Here is a 19,162-nt window from a genome sequence, read left to right as displayed (position 1 = left end):
GGTTTAAACTTTTATTTTTGTATGTGCATTAAAAAAATTAAACACATATTTTTATATATTGGCCAATATTACCAAACCTTTTAATTTTGCTTTTTATGTTTATATAAGGTCAGGCGGTGGACGGCATTGGCCTCTGCATGACCTTGGCTGAACCTGCCCTTTGCCCCCTCCACTCTCCTGCTGAAATTTTAAAAGCATTTTCATTGAAAAAAGGGTTTACTGAAAATAAAGGAATCAGGTGGCACTTTCACCACATGGTTCAGTCTCCCTGAGCTAATTTATACTGAGGAGAAACCTTTATTGAACAAGAAAGCAAAGTGAAAGTTGACTTTTCCCTTGTTTTAAAAAGACATCTGCTAGGTTTAAGGAAGGGAGTATGGGAACAGAGGAAATATTTAGTAAAACAAAATTTCAGAACCCCCCCCCCCCTAAAATTTCTTTGGGACCCTAAGTTCTCGGGGACTCAACATCAACTTTAGGAATTGCACAATGTAGGCTAGAGTCTGCACTTTGCTCACCCTTGCCTTAAAAGTGAATCAAGTTGGTGTTTAATGGAGAGTCAAATTACATTAAGTTCTTTTGTATTGGATCCATTTTTAAACAAATAAATCTGCCCTTATGCATTTTTATTATATATTTTTAAATGAATCAGCCACCTTAATATGCTTTGACTAATGTTTTTAGAAAACTTCAAGAGTAGATTTCAAGAAAATAATTTATAAATAATAATGAAAATGGTTGAAATGTTAACCTTGTTCCATTTTAAGTTGTCAGTTTAAATAGCAGTGAGCTAAAACCAGTGTCTCCAGCTTCTTTCTAGTGTTTACCTCTGATTGAAGATGCAGAAATGAAAACATTTCTGCTTTTGATAAACTCTGAGTTTTGATTTCTTAAGAATATATTAGAACAGCTCATTGTTTCCTCCGTAATGCATAAAATTGGGCTGTGTTCATTCTTGTCTTTGTCCATTCTTCAAATATTTCCAGCTTGTATAAGGAAATTTTAATTATCTTATCGTTTAAATGTTCTGTCTTGTTCAGGGTTTGCTGCTAGTCTTCACTTGCTTGATGCAATATAGGAAAACATTAGAAAAATCAGATAACAGAATTAAGAAGGAGATGATTGAAAGGAAGGAGAATTGTGAGGACTGATGGAATACTTTCTGGTGTGAAGGTGATCCAGATGCTGAAGCCACTTTTATCAAATATTATTTTTCATTAATAATAATAATAATAATAATAATACTGTTTATTTCTAGTCCGCTTTTCCAAAGATCAAAGCAGGTTACAACATGAATACATCAAACAGTATACAATATAAAACATACCAAGTTAAAAACATCATAAAAAGCATCCCAATAAAACATATACAATTTCCAAAAATAAAACCAGAGAAACAAACTAGCCGAATAGCAACTGTATAACGGGGGAGAAAACAGATGTCAAGACACATGGGGGAAAGCTTGTTGGAAGAGATAGGTCTTAAGTTCCTTCCTGAACTGGTCAAGGGAGGTGACAGAGCGGAGGTTATCGGGGCCGAGACAGAAAATGCCCTTTGAGAAGACGAGATATATCTCATCTTGGGAACCCTTAGCAATTGCTTCCCGGCCGATCTGAGAGTGCGGGGCGGATTATATGGGGAGAAGCGGTCCTCCAAGTACCCTGGGCCCAAGCCATTTAGGGCTTTATAGGTAATAACCAACACCTTGTATTGTGCCCAGAAGCGAATGGACAGCCAATGTAGATCTTGCAAAATAGGTGTTATATGGCTGGTCCTGGAGCTACCAGTGACCAGCCTTGCTGCCATATTCTGCATTAATTGAAGCTTCCGGGTTTGGTACAAGGGTTGCCCCATGTAGAGCGCATTACAGAAATCCAACCGAGAGGTTACCAGAGCATGTACCACCGTTTCAAGGTCCCCCGGCCCAGGTAGGGTCGCAGCTGGCGTATCAGCCGAAGCTGATAACAAGTGTTCCTTACCGTCGCATCCACCTGAGATGTAAGGTGGAGCGACGAGTCCAGAAGCACCCCCAGACTGCGAACTGAGTCCTTCAAGGGGAGCGTAACCCCATTCAGGACAGGTGGACAAATAACCTTTTATTATCCATATTAGTGTTCAATATGGGAAGGAAAATAGTCTGTACATTTATTTACTTGTTCTAATCTAATACATATCATATTTTCCCCTGGGAATCAATTTTTAACCCACCCACCCCATTCACTATTGTCTCATAAGTGACTTGATGGGTATGCTGCTAATGAAAAATAAAATATTTTGGGTGGAATCCAAAGAACCATAAACAGGAGAATAATGGTTACGGTAATTCTTTTAACTTGGGCAACAGCCTACACAAGTGTTTACTTAGTTTTACTATATGTAGACTCTAGTAATTTTCATGTTTGTAATAGATTATACATATGAAAGACATCTTGTAGTTCATTTCACTTTTTTCATGTAAAGTTCTAGCATGAGGTTTAAAACAGCTTTTCTACAGCCAGACAATAATTTATGTATATAGCAGCTTTGACTCCCGTCCTTTCACTATTGTAAAATGACTAAATCTCACATCTAAATGTGTCTGCTTTCTATGGAAGAGCAAAAGCATCTCATGGTGTTTGTGTCAACCAGTTATTACAGCTTTCCTCAATCCTGTGCTCTCCAGATGATATGTCGTACAACTCACAGCTGTTGTACAACTCACAGCACTTTAACCAGTGGCTCTTACCCTGTAGTCTAGGGACCCCCCCTCCCAGGAGTCCACAGTATCCTCACAGGAGATCTGCAAAGACTTGAAGGCTGCTCAGACCACCTCCTCCCCACAGTGAAACAGCAACGTAACAGGAGCCAACTGGGCTTGCACATTACTTTTCAATCCGCTGCAGCTGCAAACTGAAGAAGCAAGAGAAAAGTCTTCCCTCCCTTTCTGATGTCTCTGAGCAAAGGTTTAATGGTTGTGTAATTGTTAATGGTTCAGTGTTTAGGTATTATTATTATTATTAGTGTTAGTGTTTTAAATCTTGAGTTAAGTCTTGGTGGTTTGTGGCAACAGATATGTTTAAAGGGGGTCCCTGATAAAGAAAATGTTAAGAACCACTGCTCTAGACCAGGGGTAGGTAACCTGCGGCCCTTGGGACCGGCCCCAGCCCGGTGCTGCCACCGATTGCCGTGGGGGCCTTTGGCCTCTCACGCGCAGGGGCAAGGGGAGCAATTGTCTATAGATGCCTCAGAAACATGCATTTATATTAACATTTTTTAAAAAATCAGCAAATTTTTTTGCGTGTCCTCCACTTTTTTAAAAAAAAGTGTCCACCATTTGAAAATGTTGTCCTACATTTGTCCCAGTTTATTTATTTATTTAAAATTTTAAAATATTATTTAATTATTTATTTTTTGGCTTCGGCCCCCCAGTTGTCTGAGGGACAGCAACCCGGCCCCCGGCTCAAAAAGATTGCCTACCCCTGCTCTAGACACTTAGCTGTGTTGGTTGGATTTGATGGCAGCTATTGATATGAGCTGTAAAAAAGAGAAGGCTGAATTGTAAGAAGGCAGGAGAAGGGGTGTTCAGCCTATATGCTTTTAGTATTACAGTATCAAGAGAGCCCATTCACATTTGTCAGTCTGTTAGCAATGTGGTAGCAAACCAACTAGCTGAGTTCAATGCCCCTTCTTCTTGACTCTTGTCCTGCGCAATAGAACTGTGACATTGTTTCAGAAGAGTATCTTAATCAAATGATTTGCTTTTGTGAGGTGAGGTCTGAGCAAATTAATTCACCCCCACTGTTATCCCTTGCCTTGTGATTGCCAAATGTGTCTTTCCTATTGCAACGCAGCTGGCTCTTGTACAGCTGGTAAGGATAAACTATATGTCAGAATTCATTTTGTCATGCAGTTTACACTCAAGTCAAGAGAAACTGAATGTAAAATCTGTTACAAAATTTATAGTGAAACAGTGTTATGCAGAAAAACAGCAATATAACAGCAATATAAAACAGTTGCTCTCCAATAACAATATAATAGAGATAATTAATGCCAAGTGTTCCCATATGACAAGTTGACTTGCAAACCTTGGCCATTCATTCTATGTTCAGTTGGATTACATTTTTTCCTTCCCCTAGCTAAAATGCTGTGTGTTATATATGAGTAAACAAGCAGCAATCCTGTAGTCCCTTAGTGATATAAAATTTTGATATGTGAAATCAGGTTTGTGGTCTCTGTGACTCACTTAAATGGATTATCTTGCGCCTCCACAGTACAGTTAGGAACTTTGTCACTATTTTCTCTAACAGCATTGTAGATAACCTGGTGGTATTTGTGCTCAGAGATCTTCTTACTTGGCTTTGCTGTATCTTCTGTGAGTCATTTTCCTAGGTTTCATCTTAGTTTACCGAGTCGTTGGTATAACCATAAAAAGTGCTCACCATATGTGTTGTGTCTTAAAACTTACATTTCATATGGATTGTTGGGACTGATTCAAACAAATGTTCTGTTGCTAAATTGTAATTGGTGGTCCATTTGTACTGGGGAGCTGAGTGGGAAGCTTTGGTTCTAAAGCATGTCTATAACAGTGGTCTTTGAACTTCCATTTTTATACATTTTGTTGGTCAAAGCATAATATATACTAGGAAAATGTTTTTGGTCATACTCAACATTTCTGCTCACCTTGGTGAGTGCTCAGCCTGAGAGACAGTTTAGAAACCTCATCTTTTTGCCTAATACTGAAGCTGCCTGTCATCCGTGATGCCAATGATAAGTAGGAGCCTGGGGTTAGTTTGGCTCTGTTCTTTCCAGATGCTCATCAAGCAAATACTAAATCAAGCTGATACACAATTTCCAGATAGATAGCTGTGTTAATTTGAGGCAGCAGAAACAACACAAATTAGGTTGGGATGTTTAAAACTAACAGATTTATTATCATCAGATGCATAAAGTGTTATGTTGAACTTTTGGCATTTATAGGGAACGTGGGATTAGTGGGAGGTAGAATTGTAAGCATTGAAGTCAGAGGGTAATTAAATGCAGCAACAATACATAATTAACAGTTACTGTTCACAAAATGATTTTGCTGAGACAGGTTGAGTATCCCTTATCCAAAAATTCAAAATCCTCCAGAATCCAAAACATTTTTCATGGCTGGTTGAGATAGTGATACCTTTACTTTTTGATGGTTCAGCATGTACAGACTTTGTTTCATGCACAAAATTATTAAAACATTATGTATAAAATTACCTTCAAGCTATGTGTATAAGGTGTGTATGAAATAAATGAATTTCATGTGGAGACTTGGGTCCCATCTCCAGGATATCTCATTATGTATATGCAAATAATCACAAATCCAAAATAATCTGAAATTGAAAACACTTCTGGTCCCAGATAGTTCGGTTAAGGGATACTCAATCTGCAATACAAATATCAGTTTGCAGGAGAATAATATGGCACATGGGCTTCTCCATTGGTAATCTGTGCATCTGGAGTCCCAGAAGATGGAGAGCCAAAGCAAGCCTGCTTTTTCTTTAGCTCAAAAGAAGGGTATCTGAGGCTTGGTTTTTGCATGGCAATTTTGGTGTCAATGGAATTGTCTTTGGCTTTTTACTTTGTCTTCAAAACACAGTGTAAAAGGACAAGTCACCACTCCGTGGGGAATGGGCACGATTCTGGCAACCACAGATTTCAGGGTGGCCATCAAGACTAACCAAAATTGTAATTGCTTCCTCTTATTTCTATACTTGAAAGATTTCCATATGTTTGAGATGTCAAATATTTCTCACGTATACAGCCTTTTCACTTTTTTTGTACATCTGTAACACCTGGTTCCAGGTGAGATATATATTACTGCAGATGAAGGCTAAGCTGCAGTAGCAGAGTTTTTCAAGCAATACAAAAACAACAAAAAACAAACAGCTTCATTTATATACCACTTCATACTGAACTAACAGTTTACAACTGTAAGCTAATTGCCCCCTACAATCTGGGTACTCATTTAGCAACTTCAGAAGTATGCAGGCCAGAGTCAAGCTTGAGCTCTTTTGCTGGTACTGTATTGAACTCGCAACCTTATGGTTTTGAGTGAGTGGCTGCAGTACAGGCATTAAGCCACTGCGCCATCATTTTCTTTGAGTTGATGGTGTAGAAGGTGCATCCCCTAACAACTGCTGTTGTTGGGCCACATTTTCCTACAGGTCCAATTTGTTGATATGACAGTGAGGAATATCAAAAGGAATCCCCAAAGGTCAGCTTGGGGATTGTGGCTTACATAAATCTGCTTTGTATTTCGTGCAGTATTTTAACTGTGCCTGGAAAGAAAATGCTAACTCAGTTATGCTATAATGACTGATACTCATTCCATTTCTGTAATTAAATTGGTGGCCCCCTGGAACACCAAATAGATTGTAGCTTGGTTGTATAGCTTGAAGGTTACCAAGGCATGTACCAGTGGCCAGGTTAACTTTCAGTGAGGTAAGCCACAGTTTGCAAATGTAAAGTTATTTTTGTTGTCCTTATTTTCTAATTTGGTTTACTTGTCATTGAATGGCCAGGGATTGAAACACATGGGCCAAATAAGGCAGCTTCCAGACCCTCTGGGGGTGTGGTATTCAAATGTCGCATGCTCCCAAAGCCACTCCAGCACCACGATCTGGTCATCCTGGCAGCACCAGTTTGGGATTGCTGTGGCAGCCTGCTTTGGGAGTGGGCTGTGTGGTCACTGCAGTCCCTGCAAAATTGCAGCCAAAGTGAACTTCAGCTGCTCTTTACCAGCCATATGCTTCAGCCCCAGATAATGTAATCTGGAGATGCTAATGGATCCAGAACTGATTCTGGACTCTTAGGTTGTGATCATGGCAAGGAATGCTTTCTTTGACCAACTTTGTCAACTGTTTAATGTAGGTGTCCCCCTCCCTATGGAAATTTATTCTTATCCTTAACTATGACAAAACTGTAGAGTCCTGTTGAGGGTCTGATGTGGGTTTCTTGAGGGAATGATGGCGGGGAGAATGTAGTGGCAAAATAAATATATCAAGTAGGCTTCTATTGAAACTTTACATGGGCTGACTGCAGATATGAAGCATAATTAACTTTTTTTTTGAAATAAGCCAATTAATACATTGTTTGTATTCATGATCTACACCACATAAAATGAGAACCTTCTAGCTTACCTTAAGAAAATGTCAGCTAAAGACTCAGCTTCACTGAAAGTGAAGCTGATTTGAACATTTTTATTCTACATAACTTGCTCAAAATATCTTGGTTCTCAACTGTGTACTCTCAAGGGTATAGGTAGCATGCTGATGCACACACAGCATTTAGTCGGGAATTATTATTCTGCTGTCAGCTATCATCTATGAAATTCCTTGAACTCTGGCACTGAAAAGTTAAATCCTTTCATAGAATTCCAAATTCCTGATTTATTGGTGTTGAGATTGGGCCTTTGGAAATACAAACTGATGTACTGTACTATGATGTGGTATGGAAGGCTATATTTCCATGGTTTCAGGAGCTAGTCCAATCTAAACACCTAGTTGGGGTGGAAGGACAGTGTTGTACTCAAACCTAATTGAAGTGGTTTTCAGCATGAATGATATGTTTGGAATGGGGTACATGTTAGTAATATGGCTCAGCTCCATTTGAAGTGAAAATGGAAGCCTTGCGTTATGCAGTTTTATGCTTCATTCATTAATGAAAATAAATTCCATAAAGAAAATAATGAAGGTATCCATTTTCCTCATGTAAAAAGTTTAATTGGAAGGCTCTTTTGATGAAAAACATACTCCATAACTGAAATGTGCATCGAAATAATTTCAAAAAAGAGCTGTAGGAATTTGAAGAAATTTGCTTGAACAGCATTGGGCACACTTCAGATACCGTATTTTCCTGCATACAAGACGACTTTTTAGCCCAGGAAAATCTTCCCCAAAGTGGGGGGTCGTCTTGTGCACAGGAAAAAAAAAGCCAAGCCTGCCGGTGGGTCCTAAAGAGAGCCTGCAGCGGCAAGCCTTCTCCTGAAGGCAAAGGAGCCCCACGGTGCGTCCCTTCCCTTCCTCCCCTTTCTTCTTTCATCTCCTTCTTTCCTTCCTTCACCCTTTCCTTTCCTTCCTACCTTTCCTTTCCTCCCTTCTTCCTTTCCCTTCCTAGGTTTCTCTCTCTTTCTCCACCATTTCCTTCCTTCCCTCCCTTTCCCTTTTCCCTCCTTCCTTCTCTCCCAGACTCCCTCCCTCCTTCCTTCCCTTTTCCTCCTTTTCTTCTCTTCCCTTCCTTCCTTGCTCCCTCCCCTCCCTCCCCCCTCCTGTCCTCCTTTTCCCGGGCGGTGGCATTCCTCTGGGGAGGGATGGCATGAGGTCTTTCTACCTTCCCTCCTGACTTGGCTCAGTCCTTCCCACGAGAAGGAGCAGAGGATTTCCCGCGCTCTGCCTCTGCCTCTCCTTCTCCTCTTCCCTTCCCTTGCATAGGATGGAGCCTTGTTGGGTGAAAGAAAGAGCTCCGGAGTCATTTGGGAAGCAAGGACCCACTTTTTATTGCCAGGCAAAAACACACTGCAGCAATAATCCAATCTGAGACTGCTTTAACTGCTCTGGCTCATTGCTAGGGAATTCTGGGAAATGTAGTTTTGTGAGAGATTGAGCCTTCTCTGTCAGAGAGCTCTGGTGCCACAATAAACTCCAGTTCCCAGGATTCCCTAGCACTGGGCCAGGGTAGTTAAAGTCCTCTCAAACTGGACTATTGCTGCTCTGTGTTTTGGACCATTGTTTCTTTTCTTTGGCTAAAAAAAAGAAAAACAACAACTCTTGGCACACAGAAACCAGCCAGTTTGCTCCTTAGGAGTCTAGCTGGAGGCTTTCTTTCTTTCTTTCTTTCTTTCTTTCTTTCTCAGATGCCTCTCATGCTGTATCTACACCGTAGAAGTAGAATGCTCCATCCACACAGAAGCATAGGATTTGTAGTTTTTATAACGCCTATATAATTTATAAAACTACAAATCCTAGGATTCCAATAGGAGCCACTTGAACTGCCACGGCTCCATCCATACAGAATCTCTGGGATTTGTAGTTTGGAGCAGCCCCCCCCCCCAATTCTTTGGGCAGAGAAGGCAAAAGACCTTATAAAACTACAAATCCTATGGTTCCAATAGGATGGAGCAGCGGCACTTAAAGTGGCGTCAAACTGCATTAATTCTACATTGTAGATGCACCAAGAGGAAGGGCGGGAGGAATTGTCGAGGCGGGTGAAATAATGTTGTGTATGCTGTTATTTCAAAAGTGGAACACACTCCTTCCTCGGAGTGTACTGGAGTCTCCTTCTTTGGAGGTCTTTAAGCAGAGGCTGGATGGCCATCTGTCAGGATGCTTTGACTGTGATTTCCTGCATGGCAGAAGAAGAGGGTTGGACTGGATGGCCCTTGGGGTCTCTTCCAACTCTAGGGATATTATCAGAAGGCCAAGCCAGTTGGTTGAGTCCTAAAGAGAGCTTGCAGCTCCCCTGACTCGGGAAAAGGCAGCCAGCTAGCTGGGGCCTTCTTCTTTCTCCTCCTTTTCCCCTTCTTCTTTTTCTTCCCCTCTTCCTCTTCTTCTTTCTCCTCCTCCTCCTCCTCTTCTCCTCTTCTTTTTCTCCTCCTCTACTTTTTCTTCCCCTCTTACTCTTATTCTTTCTCCACCTCCTCCTCTTCTTCCCCTCTTCCTCTTCCGCTTCTTCTTTCCCTCTTCCTCCTCTTTTTAATCCTCTTTTTCCTATTCTTCTTCTTTCTCCTCCTTTTCTTCTTTCTCCTTCTCCTCTTTTCTCCTCCCCCCCCTCTTTCTCCTCTGCCGCTGCTGCTACTGTTATTGTGTGCCTTCAGCTCCTTTCTGACTTATCGTGGAAGAGAGGGGTGGTCTTATATAGTGAGTATATCCCAAACACTCTATTTTAAGTTGTAAAGTTGTGGGTCGTCTTATACGCCTGGTCGTCTTATATGCCGGAATATACGGTAGTTATTACTAATGTAATAAATGAATGGTCACTGACAGTACTTTCTGTATTTAAATTTGCTCTAACTATTGTCTATGGGGGCACCTTCAACTGCTGCATCTGTTAATAATGTGCTGTTCTACATGAAAGTTTATGGCATGATACATTTATTACCCCTCAGGATGCCAACAGAGCTTTGTCATTGGAGATTTTGCTGCCACAGACCAAGACAGCTGAAAATAGAATCTGTATGCAACAAAGAGTAGTTTATATATCATTACTTGAAATAACTAAGGAACATCTATGAAAGAATCCTGATATAGGACCGATGCACTTGGAAACATGCATGATTCACTGTTTGTCACTTGCCTAGAAAGCTTCACTTCATAGATAGCACTTCATTTATTGAGGGAGGGGAAATAGGGGGACTGCAATAAAATCTGCAAGTTCTTCTTCCTTATTCCCCCCAATTATAGCCAAATCATGACTCTGTTGTAACTTCCTGAAAACAATAGGTAAAGGGAGCCAGGCTGCCTTGTTCCCAATTCACACCTTCCTTAATAAAACATATACTATAGGAGGGCAGATTTCATATGAGTTAAATTTCAGCAGCCATGTGCCACAATTTCATATGGATCCAGTCACTAAAATGCTTTTAAGTATCTTCCCTTGTTTGGAAATAGTATTTGGGTAAAACTGTTTTTATTTAGATAATTTTACATGATGTAAATGGGGTTATTAGTTGAAAAATTCACATTTTTAAATTGGTCTGTAATCTAAAAAATGTTAAATACATAAGTTTGTGTGTGTAACATAAGATTTTTTTAAAGTACATCTTGTACTTTTTGTGCAGGATGCTGGACTAAATGCCTTCTGGTCTAATCTAGGGAGGCCATTCTTACAATTTATTTTTAATGATGTAATGCTGAAAGTCTGGCTACAAGACTAGATAAAGCAAAGTTTAAAAATACTGTTTCTAATTAAGCTCTTCCTTTGTGATGATAATGCTGGAGTCTTGACCTTGTGTTTGCATTTAAACATGGAGCAAAATGGATTGTAGCAATTGTGGTTAAAAGCTTTAAGCCTTTCCCGGCTGGTGATTGGCAAACACCTGTTGTACTGAAAAGCTGTTTTCAGTTGTGCAGTCCTAGGATTAGTTTTATAGATAGAAATAAAATCTAGTTGCCTGCTAAAATGAATGGCATTGATCTCTTGGGAATGGCCAATGTCCCATTCTGAATGCATAGTGTTATCCAAGTTAAATGAATTAGGAAGTATATGCCCTGAGCAATGTAAATCAGTGATTTTCAGTTGTAAATATCTAGAGCCAAGATCCTAGTTATGTGTATGTTAAAGGAATCTACAGCTATTCTACATGACCATATTTATTAGACATTAGGTCTGGGATAGTCACTTAACAATTAAATCAATGTATTTGATGTCTGTGTTTTAAATTTTCATCATGTGCCAGGTGTCTGTATGATGGTTTCTCTACCTCATTCTGAAAATAAGGGAAACTTCATGCAAATTGGGGCATTGAAACAAGATGGAAAAGGTTATCAATGTATATTTTTTAGTCAAGATCATGTGAGCATTGAAGTATTCCTCAGAAGACTGATTTGGATCCAAAGAAGGATGAATAGATCACTATTTGCACACTGAGCATTTCCTACCCCACATTTAGTGCACTCCTTGAGCTGAAATGTGAGATTTAGTAGAATGAAGATTGCCCTTTGGAATTTTTTTTAATTAGATTTTATTATTTATAAAAAAAACATATCAAACAGGGAAAGGGGATTTGGATAAACAAATAACCACCAAAAACAAATACTGTATACAAATATACATTACATACATACCAAAAAAGAAACATAAAATGACTTCCTATCTCTTATTCTGAATATTTTTTCTTTAACTATTTTTAATTCAAACTTTCCATGCTTATAAAACCCTTTTAGTTCATATTCCAATGTCATGTTCTCTACAACCTCCTATTATATCTGTACCTCCTTTCTATTAACCATCACCCTTGTTGATTACATATATTGCTATTAAATTGTTATATTTTTTACCAGTAACTTTTCCTTTTTTGATCATTCTCCTTATCTGTGTTCATTACCATTTATAATCTGTTACTCTTTATTCCCTCGCACCGTTATTTTTATAAGACAGGGGTAGGCAATCTTTTTGAGCCGGGGGCCAGGTTGCTGTCCCTCAGACAACTGGGGGGCCGAAGCCAAAAAATAAATAATTAAATAATTTTTTAAAAAATTAAATATATAAATAAACCAGGACAAATGTAGGACAAAATTTTCAAATGGAAGACACTTTTTTAAAAAAAATGGAGGACACGTGAAAAAATTTGCTGATTTTTTTAAAAAATGTTAATATAAATGCATGTTTCTGAGGCTTCTATAGACAATTGCTCCCCAAAGGCCCCGGCGGCAGGACTGGGCTGGGGCCGGTCCCAAGGCCTTGCCGGGCCGCATCCGGCCCGCGGGCCGCAGGTTGCCTACCCCTGTTATAAGATATATTATACATACTATTCCAATCACTTTATTCTAAGATATTTTTCTAGTGGATTCCATTCTTCTAAAAACCTTTTATTGCTTTGATCCCTGAGCAGATATGTGAGTTTGTCAGCCATCATCATATCAAAGATCTTTTCTTTCCAATCGTTTAGAGTTGGGCTTTCTTTATTCTTCCATTTTTTCGCAAATATCATTCTTGCAGCCACAATTAAGTAGAACAGGAGCTTCCCTTATCTTTTTTCTATTTCACTGTCCTCTATTTTATTCAACAGATAAAAAGTTGGTTCCATTCTTATTTTCATCTCCAAAATCTTTTCCAATTCTTGATTAATCATTTTCCAAAATTTCCTGGCTCTTTCACATTCCCACCACATGTGATAAAAAGTCCCAAGTTTTGAGGATCAGTGCCAACATTCCTGGTTTGTGTTTTTGTAAATCTTGGATAATTTCATTGGTGAGAGGTACCACCTAAATTGAAGTTTGTAATAATTTTCTTTTATATCGTAACTCAAAGTGTATTTTAATCTTGTTTTCCAATTTTTTTCCCATTGGGCTAACATTATTGGTTTTTTAACATCCTGGGCCCAGTTAATCATGTATTGTTTTATAGTTTCTTCTTCCATCACGTATTTTAATAGCAGTTTGTACAATTTGGAGATTAAGTGATCTGTATTATGTTTAATCAATTTGCTGAATTCAGTTTCTTCTTTTTCAGTCCTTTGTAATTTCATATCTATCATATCTTTCGAATATTTGACGGTACAAGTACCAATTGCAGGCATAACCTTGATCTTTTAATTCTTCCATACACTTCATTCTTGCTGAACCTTTTTTGTAGACTATTAATTCCTCATATGTTATCCAGTCCTTGGCTTTCATTCTTTCTCTCCTGAAAAAAGCTTCATTAGTCGACGTCCAATTTGGAATTTCTCCTACCACAAATCTTCTGTATTTTTGCCAAATTTGTAAAAGAGATTTTCTTATATAGTGATTCTGAAATTCTTTATTTGTTTTAACTTTGTCATATATCAGGTAACCGCGCCAGCCATATACATTGTCAAATCCTTCTAATTGCAGCAATTTTTCATCCTTTAGTTGTATCCATTCTTTGATAGTGGCCAGGCCAAACGCGTGATAATATAGTTTAAAATTGAGTAGTGCCAATCCTCCATTTTCTTTACTGTTTTGTAATATTTTTAATATGACTCTTGCTTTCTTTTTCTTCCATATAAAAGTATTGATTTCTTTTTCACAGATTTTGAATGGTTTATCATTGGTGATTATTGGAAGTGGTTGAAATAAGAATAACAGTTTAGGGGTAACATTCATTTTAAATGTTGATATTCTCCCAAGCCAGGATAGATTTAACTTATTCCATTTGTCTAGGTCTCTTTTTATTTCTTGCCACGTTTTTCCATAATTGTTTTTGTACAATTTTCTGAATTTTTGCTTGTAATTTGTACATCCAAATATCTTACCTTTTCTTCTATTTTATATCCTGGTATTTGTGTCAGTTTCTGATTGTCTTGTTTGTCCAAATTCAGTGTTATCATTTTAGTCTTGTCTTTGTTGATTTTTAACCCTGTGAATTTTCCATATTCTCTCATTTGTTCATTCAAGATATCTATACATTCCGTTGGATTAGACAACATTACAGTGCGCCCGCGCCATACGGGGCCTTGAGCATATGCGCTCAAGCCGTGGGGCGCGCGTGGGGCGGAAGGGGCAGCACGTCCCATTCAATTGAATGGGCGCACGCACCCGTTGCGCCCCACGCGCCGCTGCGCCGCTGCGCACGAGCCCCATTGTTTCCAATGGGGCTTGAGCATAGGCGGAATTCACCTTACGCGGAGGGATCCGGAACGGATCCCCCGCGTAAGGCGAGGACGGACTGTAGTACCATCTCATTGGCATAAGATTTGAGTTTGTATTCCCAATCTCTCATTTTGATTCCTGTGATTGATTTATCTTCTCTAATCTTGATGTTAAGAAACTCCATTGCCGTTATAAATAAGAGCGGTGACAGTGGGCACCCTTGCCTTGTACCTTTTTGTATTTGAAATTCTTTTGTAGTTTCGTTGTTGACAAATATTTTTGCTCTTTGTTCCTTATAAATCGCTCGAATCCAATTTGTGAAATTGTTACCGGAATTCATTTTTTCCAACACACTGAATAAAAACTCCCAGTTCAAATTATCGAAAGCCTTCTCCGCGTCGAGAAATATCAAGGCTGCGTGTCTATGAGGTCTTTTTGTATGATATTCGATAACATCTAACACATATCTTATATTTTCTTTCATTTGTCTATTTGGTAAGAAGCTACATTGATCTGTGTTTATCCATTCATTCAGAATTTTTTTGAATCTATCGGCCAATATAGATGTAAATATTTTGTAATCTTGTTACAGGAGTTTTTGGGGTCTTCCAATTCTTTATCTTCTTTTGGGATCAGAGTTATAAAGGCCGAATTCCATGAGGTATTTTGGAGTCTAATATGTTGTTTATTACTGTTTGGAGTGGTTTGATTATGATGTCCCACATTTTTTATAATACATGGCTGAGAGATCGTCTGGACCTGGAGTTTTTCCTGTTTTTAATTTGTTGATTGTCGAGTGGCAAATTTATTCAATTCTTTTTGTTGTTCCTCACTTATCTTTTGAATTTTTCCAGATTTTAAATATTGATCCAATTCCTTCTCATTGACATTGTTTTTCTCATACAGTTTCTTATAAAATTTGTAGAACACTTTTTTTATTTGGCTTTGTTCTGTATAATCCTTGATTCGTCTCTTATTCTCCATATAGTCTTTTTCTCTTTGTTCTTCTTAAGTTTCCATGCAAGCCATCTACTTGGCTTATTCACGAATTCAAATTGCCTCTGTCTTGTATATCTTAGGTGGGTTACAAACCGCCGCTTTGCGGCGGTCTGCCGCCGCCGCCGCCTGCTCCATGCGGGAGCCGCAGCAGCCACACCGCGCGGCTCCCGCACGGACCGAAAAAGAAGCTCCAAAATGGAGCTTCTTTAAGTGGCGCCTCTATGACGTCGCGAGGCGCCAGGGGTGGACTCACGACGTCATAGACGCCGCGACACGTGCGGACGCACAGCGTCTGATACGTAAATATGGCGGCCACCATGTGGAACGGCCACCACCATATTGTACGTACAGAATACGTACTAAGGTTAGGGGGGTGCGGAAGCACCGCCCCTTCCTAACCCTAGTACGTATTCATTACATACTAAATGGCGGTGTATAACCTGCCTTAGTTTCTTTTCCATTTCTTCTGTCATGTTCATTGTAAGTTGTTTCTGCAGTAACTTTATTTCCTCTATTAATTTTTTTTTGATTTGCATCTTTTTTTAACTGTGTTTCTCTTGCTCTTATTTCTTTTAGTAATTCCTCCGTCCTTCTTCCTCTTTTCTTTTTGTCTTCTGCCTTTTTCATGATGAAGAATCCTCACATTACTGCCTTGGAGGTGTTCCAGACAATATGTGGTTTGACTCCTTTGTCCGGATTTTCTTCAAAAAAATACTGTAACTGTTTGCGTGCTTGTTTAATTGTCTCTTCATTTTTCAATAGATTGAATGGGCAGGTCAATCAGCCAGAACAGGAATGAGGAGAATTATATTATTTGTTTTATTTGATTTCTCATGTTCTCAATCTGTTGCCTCCTTATTTTATCTAATTTTGTATTACTATCTATTGTTTTATATGTATTTTGTAGAATTTACGCGATTGGCAGGTTTCATTTTTTTTTATCAATTTTTTGTCTGTATGTACAGCACTGTTTAAATCTACCGCGCTATATAAATAAAGTATAATAATAATAATAATAATAATAAGAAGAAGAAGAAGAAGAAGAAGAAGAGAATTATTTCAGTTTGTGGTATTGGCTCCAAATTGTTGTGATTTTGAAACAAACTGCTTAACTTTTGATATGTCCATCAGTGGTGGAATTATTCTTTTAATAATTTATTATAATTAATAATAATCAGTAGAAGGCAAGAAATCATTTGCATGGTACCCACCCTTTCCATCTTATTTTGGGATGTGTTCGTAGACTTGGCTTCACTACACAATAAATAATCTTCAGCACCCAAGTGTAGTTTTGCTATGAATTAAAACTGGCTTTGGTGACATTGGTACAGGTGGTAGAAATGATGCAGTTTGACACTACTTTAACTGCCATGACTCAATGCTATGGAATATATGCCTCAGGTCCAAACTATTTGTATTGTGTGAGCCAGTTTGGGCTCTGAGATCATCAAGAGAACCTTTCTCTCAGTCCCAACACCATCACAAGCACAGTTGGTCAGGACGCTAGAGAGGACCTTCTTGGTGGCTGCCCCCAGACGCTGGAACTCTCTTTCCAGGGAGCCCAGAATGGCCTCCTCCTTGCTGTCCTTCCATCAGCAGGCTTTGGTCCAAAACACACTGAAGAAATAAGCCAGTTTGAGACCACTTTAACTTCCCTGGCTCAGTCCTAGAGAGTCCTGGAAACTGTAGTTTGTTGCGGCACCAGAGCTCTGACAGAGAAGACTAAATGTCTCACCAAACTACAGTTCTGAGAATTCCCTAACGTTGAGCTAGGGCAGTTAAAGCAGTCTCAAACTGGATTATTTCTGCAGTACGTTTTGGACCTAAAACTTTTTTATTTAGGCAGGCTTTTAAAACAGATTTTTTAAAGGAATGTTCTGGGAGTGTTGTACTGTCTTAAAGTATATAGTCTTTAACTGCTTTTATCATTTTAAATTGTGTTCTGCTTTTTTAACAAGTGATCTGTTTTACTATTGTAATAGTTTGATTATATTTTAATAGTCAGTTTTGTATGTTTTTAATTATACTGTGCTTTACAATTGTGTAAACCATTTGGAGTCCCATTTTTTTTTGGGGGAAGTGAGATGTTGTTGTTGTTGTTGTTGTGGGATATATCATTTGTTTTAGCACCAGAGCTCTTTGACAGAGAAGGCTAAATAACTCACCAAAGTACAAATCCCAGAATTCCACAGCATTAAGCCATGGCAGTTAAAGTGGTGTCAAACTGCATTATTTTTGCAGTGCAGATGCAGCCATACTTGCCTAATATAATTCAGATACATTGAGGAAATACATATCAAAATGTCCCATTTTCCAAATTTTAAAAATAAACAACTTCATTACCTTTCTTTCTTTCTTTCTTTCTTTCTCCTCTTAGTATCTACTATCACAACCAAAGTTCTGGGCAATTCAAACTTCTGCTCTGCTTCTGCGGACAAAGCTTGAGAGAGGAAGCATCCGTCGAATGGAACGTGCAATGAAACAAACTCAGGTAAGAATATTCTTGGCATTTTTATTAAGAGGGTTAGAGTTTTTTTATGTCTTTGATACTGTTAGCCTTGAAATTTGAAATGCCTTTTTCTTCCTTTATTGTTTACATTTTCTCATGTTTTTAAAGAAGGAAAACTAGAAATCTTGTTTCCTTGTATTTTGTTTGTTACCTTGAAATTTTGTTACCTTGAAATCAAATGAGAGTTTAAATCCAATGTTGAGCTAGTGAAAGTCAACTACCATGATAGGACATTCTTCTCCTGTAGCCCTTGGTGCTTCTCAAAAACCTGCTTTGGAGGGTTTCTTGGAGAAAGTATGTCTGTGGACTTCAGAAAGAAGGGTGATCCCCCACACATGGATTTTTCTTATGGAAGAAGTTTTTTTCAGCAGTATGACAGCACTGCATCCAACCCATTTTTTCCCCAACCAACATATTTAAACATCAATGGAAAATGTAACATTCCAAAAGAAAAAAAAGGTACAAAAAAGCTGAAAGTAGTGGTCTGCTAGACAATACTAAAGAAAATTCTTTATTTTTCTGTATTTTACCAGTGATCAGAAGTAAAGGATGTAGGTTGTCTATTTGCATTCCTTCCAGTACTACATATTACCAATGTCTAATTCTGTTCTTGACTTTGAAACCTAAGTATTGTGGATTTGTGTTTCAGTTCATGAAAAATAACTTTTAAAATAGGCAAAATAGACTAACGTTCTAGCCTTTTGCACTCCTGATGAATGATACCAAGGAATAGAAAACAGCCTCTGTTTTTACCATTGTCAACAAATTGTAACCAGGGCACTTTACTGCCGGCGCCTCTGTTTCCGCCACGGAGAAGCCTCAGCCTCCAAACGGCGAGGCTTCCCGGCGGCGGAAAAAGAAGCCGCAAAAAGGGGCTTCTTTTTGGGGCACACTTATGACGCCACAAAGCACCAATGGCGCACTTGCGGCATCGTAAGTGAGCCACAACGTGCAGACACCAAGCATCCGCAACATCAAAATGGCGGTGTCCATGTGTATAGGGCGACGCCATTTTGTATGTGCTTGGCACATACTAGGGTTAGGGCATCCGGAAGGGACGCCCTTTTCTACTTTCCACCCGTGCGGAACTGGCCAAAGTATGTTCCATCACAGCAGGAGCAAAAAGAACAAAAATAGTAAAAAGAAGAATTGTTTAGGGTAATCAAAAAGTATTAGAAGATATGTGGAGAAGAAAGTAAAATGTAATTCTTTTTCACAGATTAAGGCTGTAGTTTTAGCAATACTGTAGTTACTTAGAAGTTCTGTCTGGTTCTTTGAGGCTTGAGTGTGACTATAGGGAGTAGATATATAAAGTCTTGTGCATGCTTTTAGACAGGATTCTGCAGTGCTTAAGCTTAAAGGGGGTTCATGATAT

The 19,162-nt window shown here is 38.8% G+C and overlaps 1 protein-coding gene across 1 annotated transcript in view; it reads left to right on the top strand.

Annotated features, from left to right (window-relative positions):
• The window catches only part of TTC27 (tetratricopeptide repeat domain 27), a 102,125-nt gene that overhangs the window by 30,627 nt on the left and 52,336 nt on the right, over positions 1 to 19,162 (top strand). The window contains 1 exon segment of the mRNA XM_042462876.1: positions 17,656 to 17,769. Within this exon segment, the coding sequence (XP_042318810.1) occupies positions 17,656 to 17,769 (114 nt within the window).

This window comes from Sceloporus undulatus, chromosome 1, assembly GCF_019175285.1.
Source record: "Sceloporus undulatus isolate JIND9_A2432 ecotype Alabama chromosome 1, SceUnd_v1.1, whole genome shotgun sequence".
NCBI classification, from domain to species: domain Eukaryota; kingdom Metazoa; phylum Chordata; class Lepidosauria; order Squamata; family Phrynosomatidae; genus Sceloporus; species Sceloporus undulatus.
This window is presented reverse-complemented; position numbering and strand designations above follow the sequence as displayed.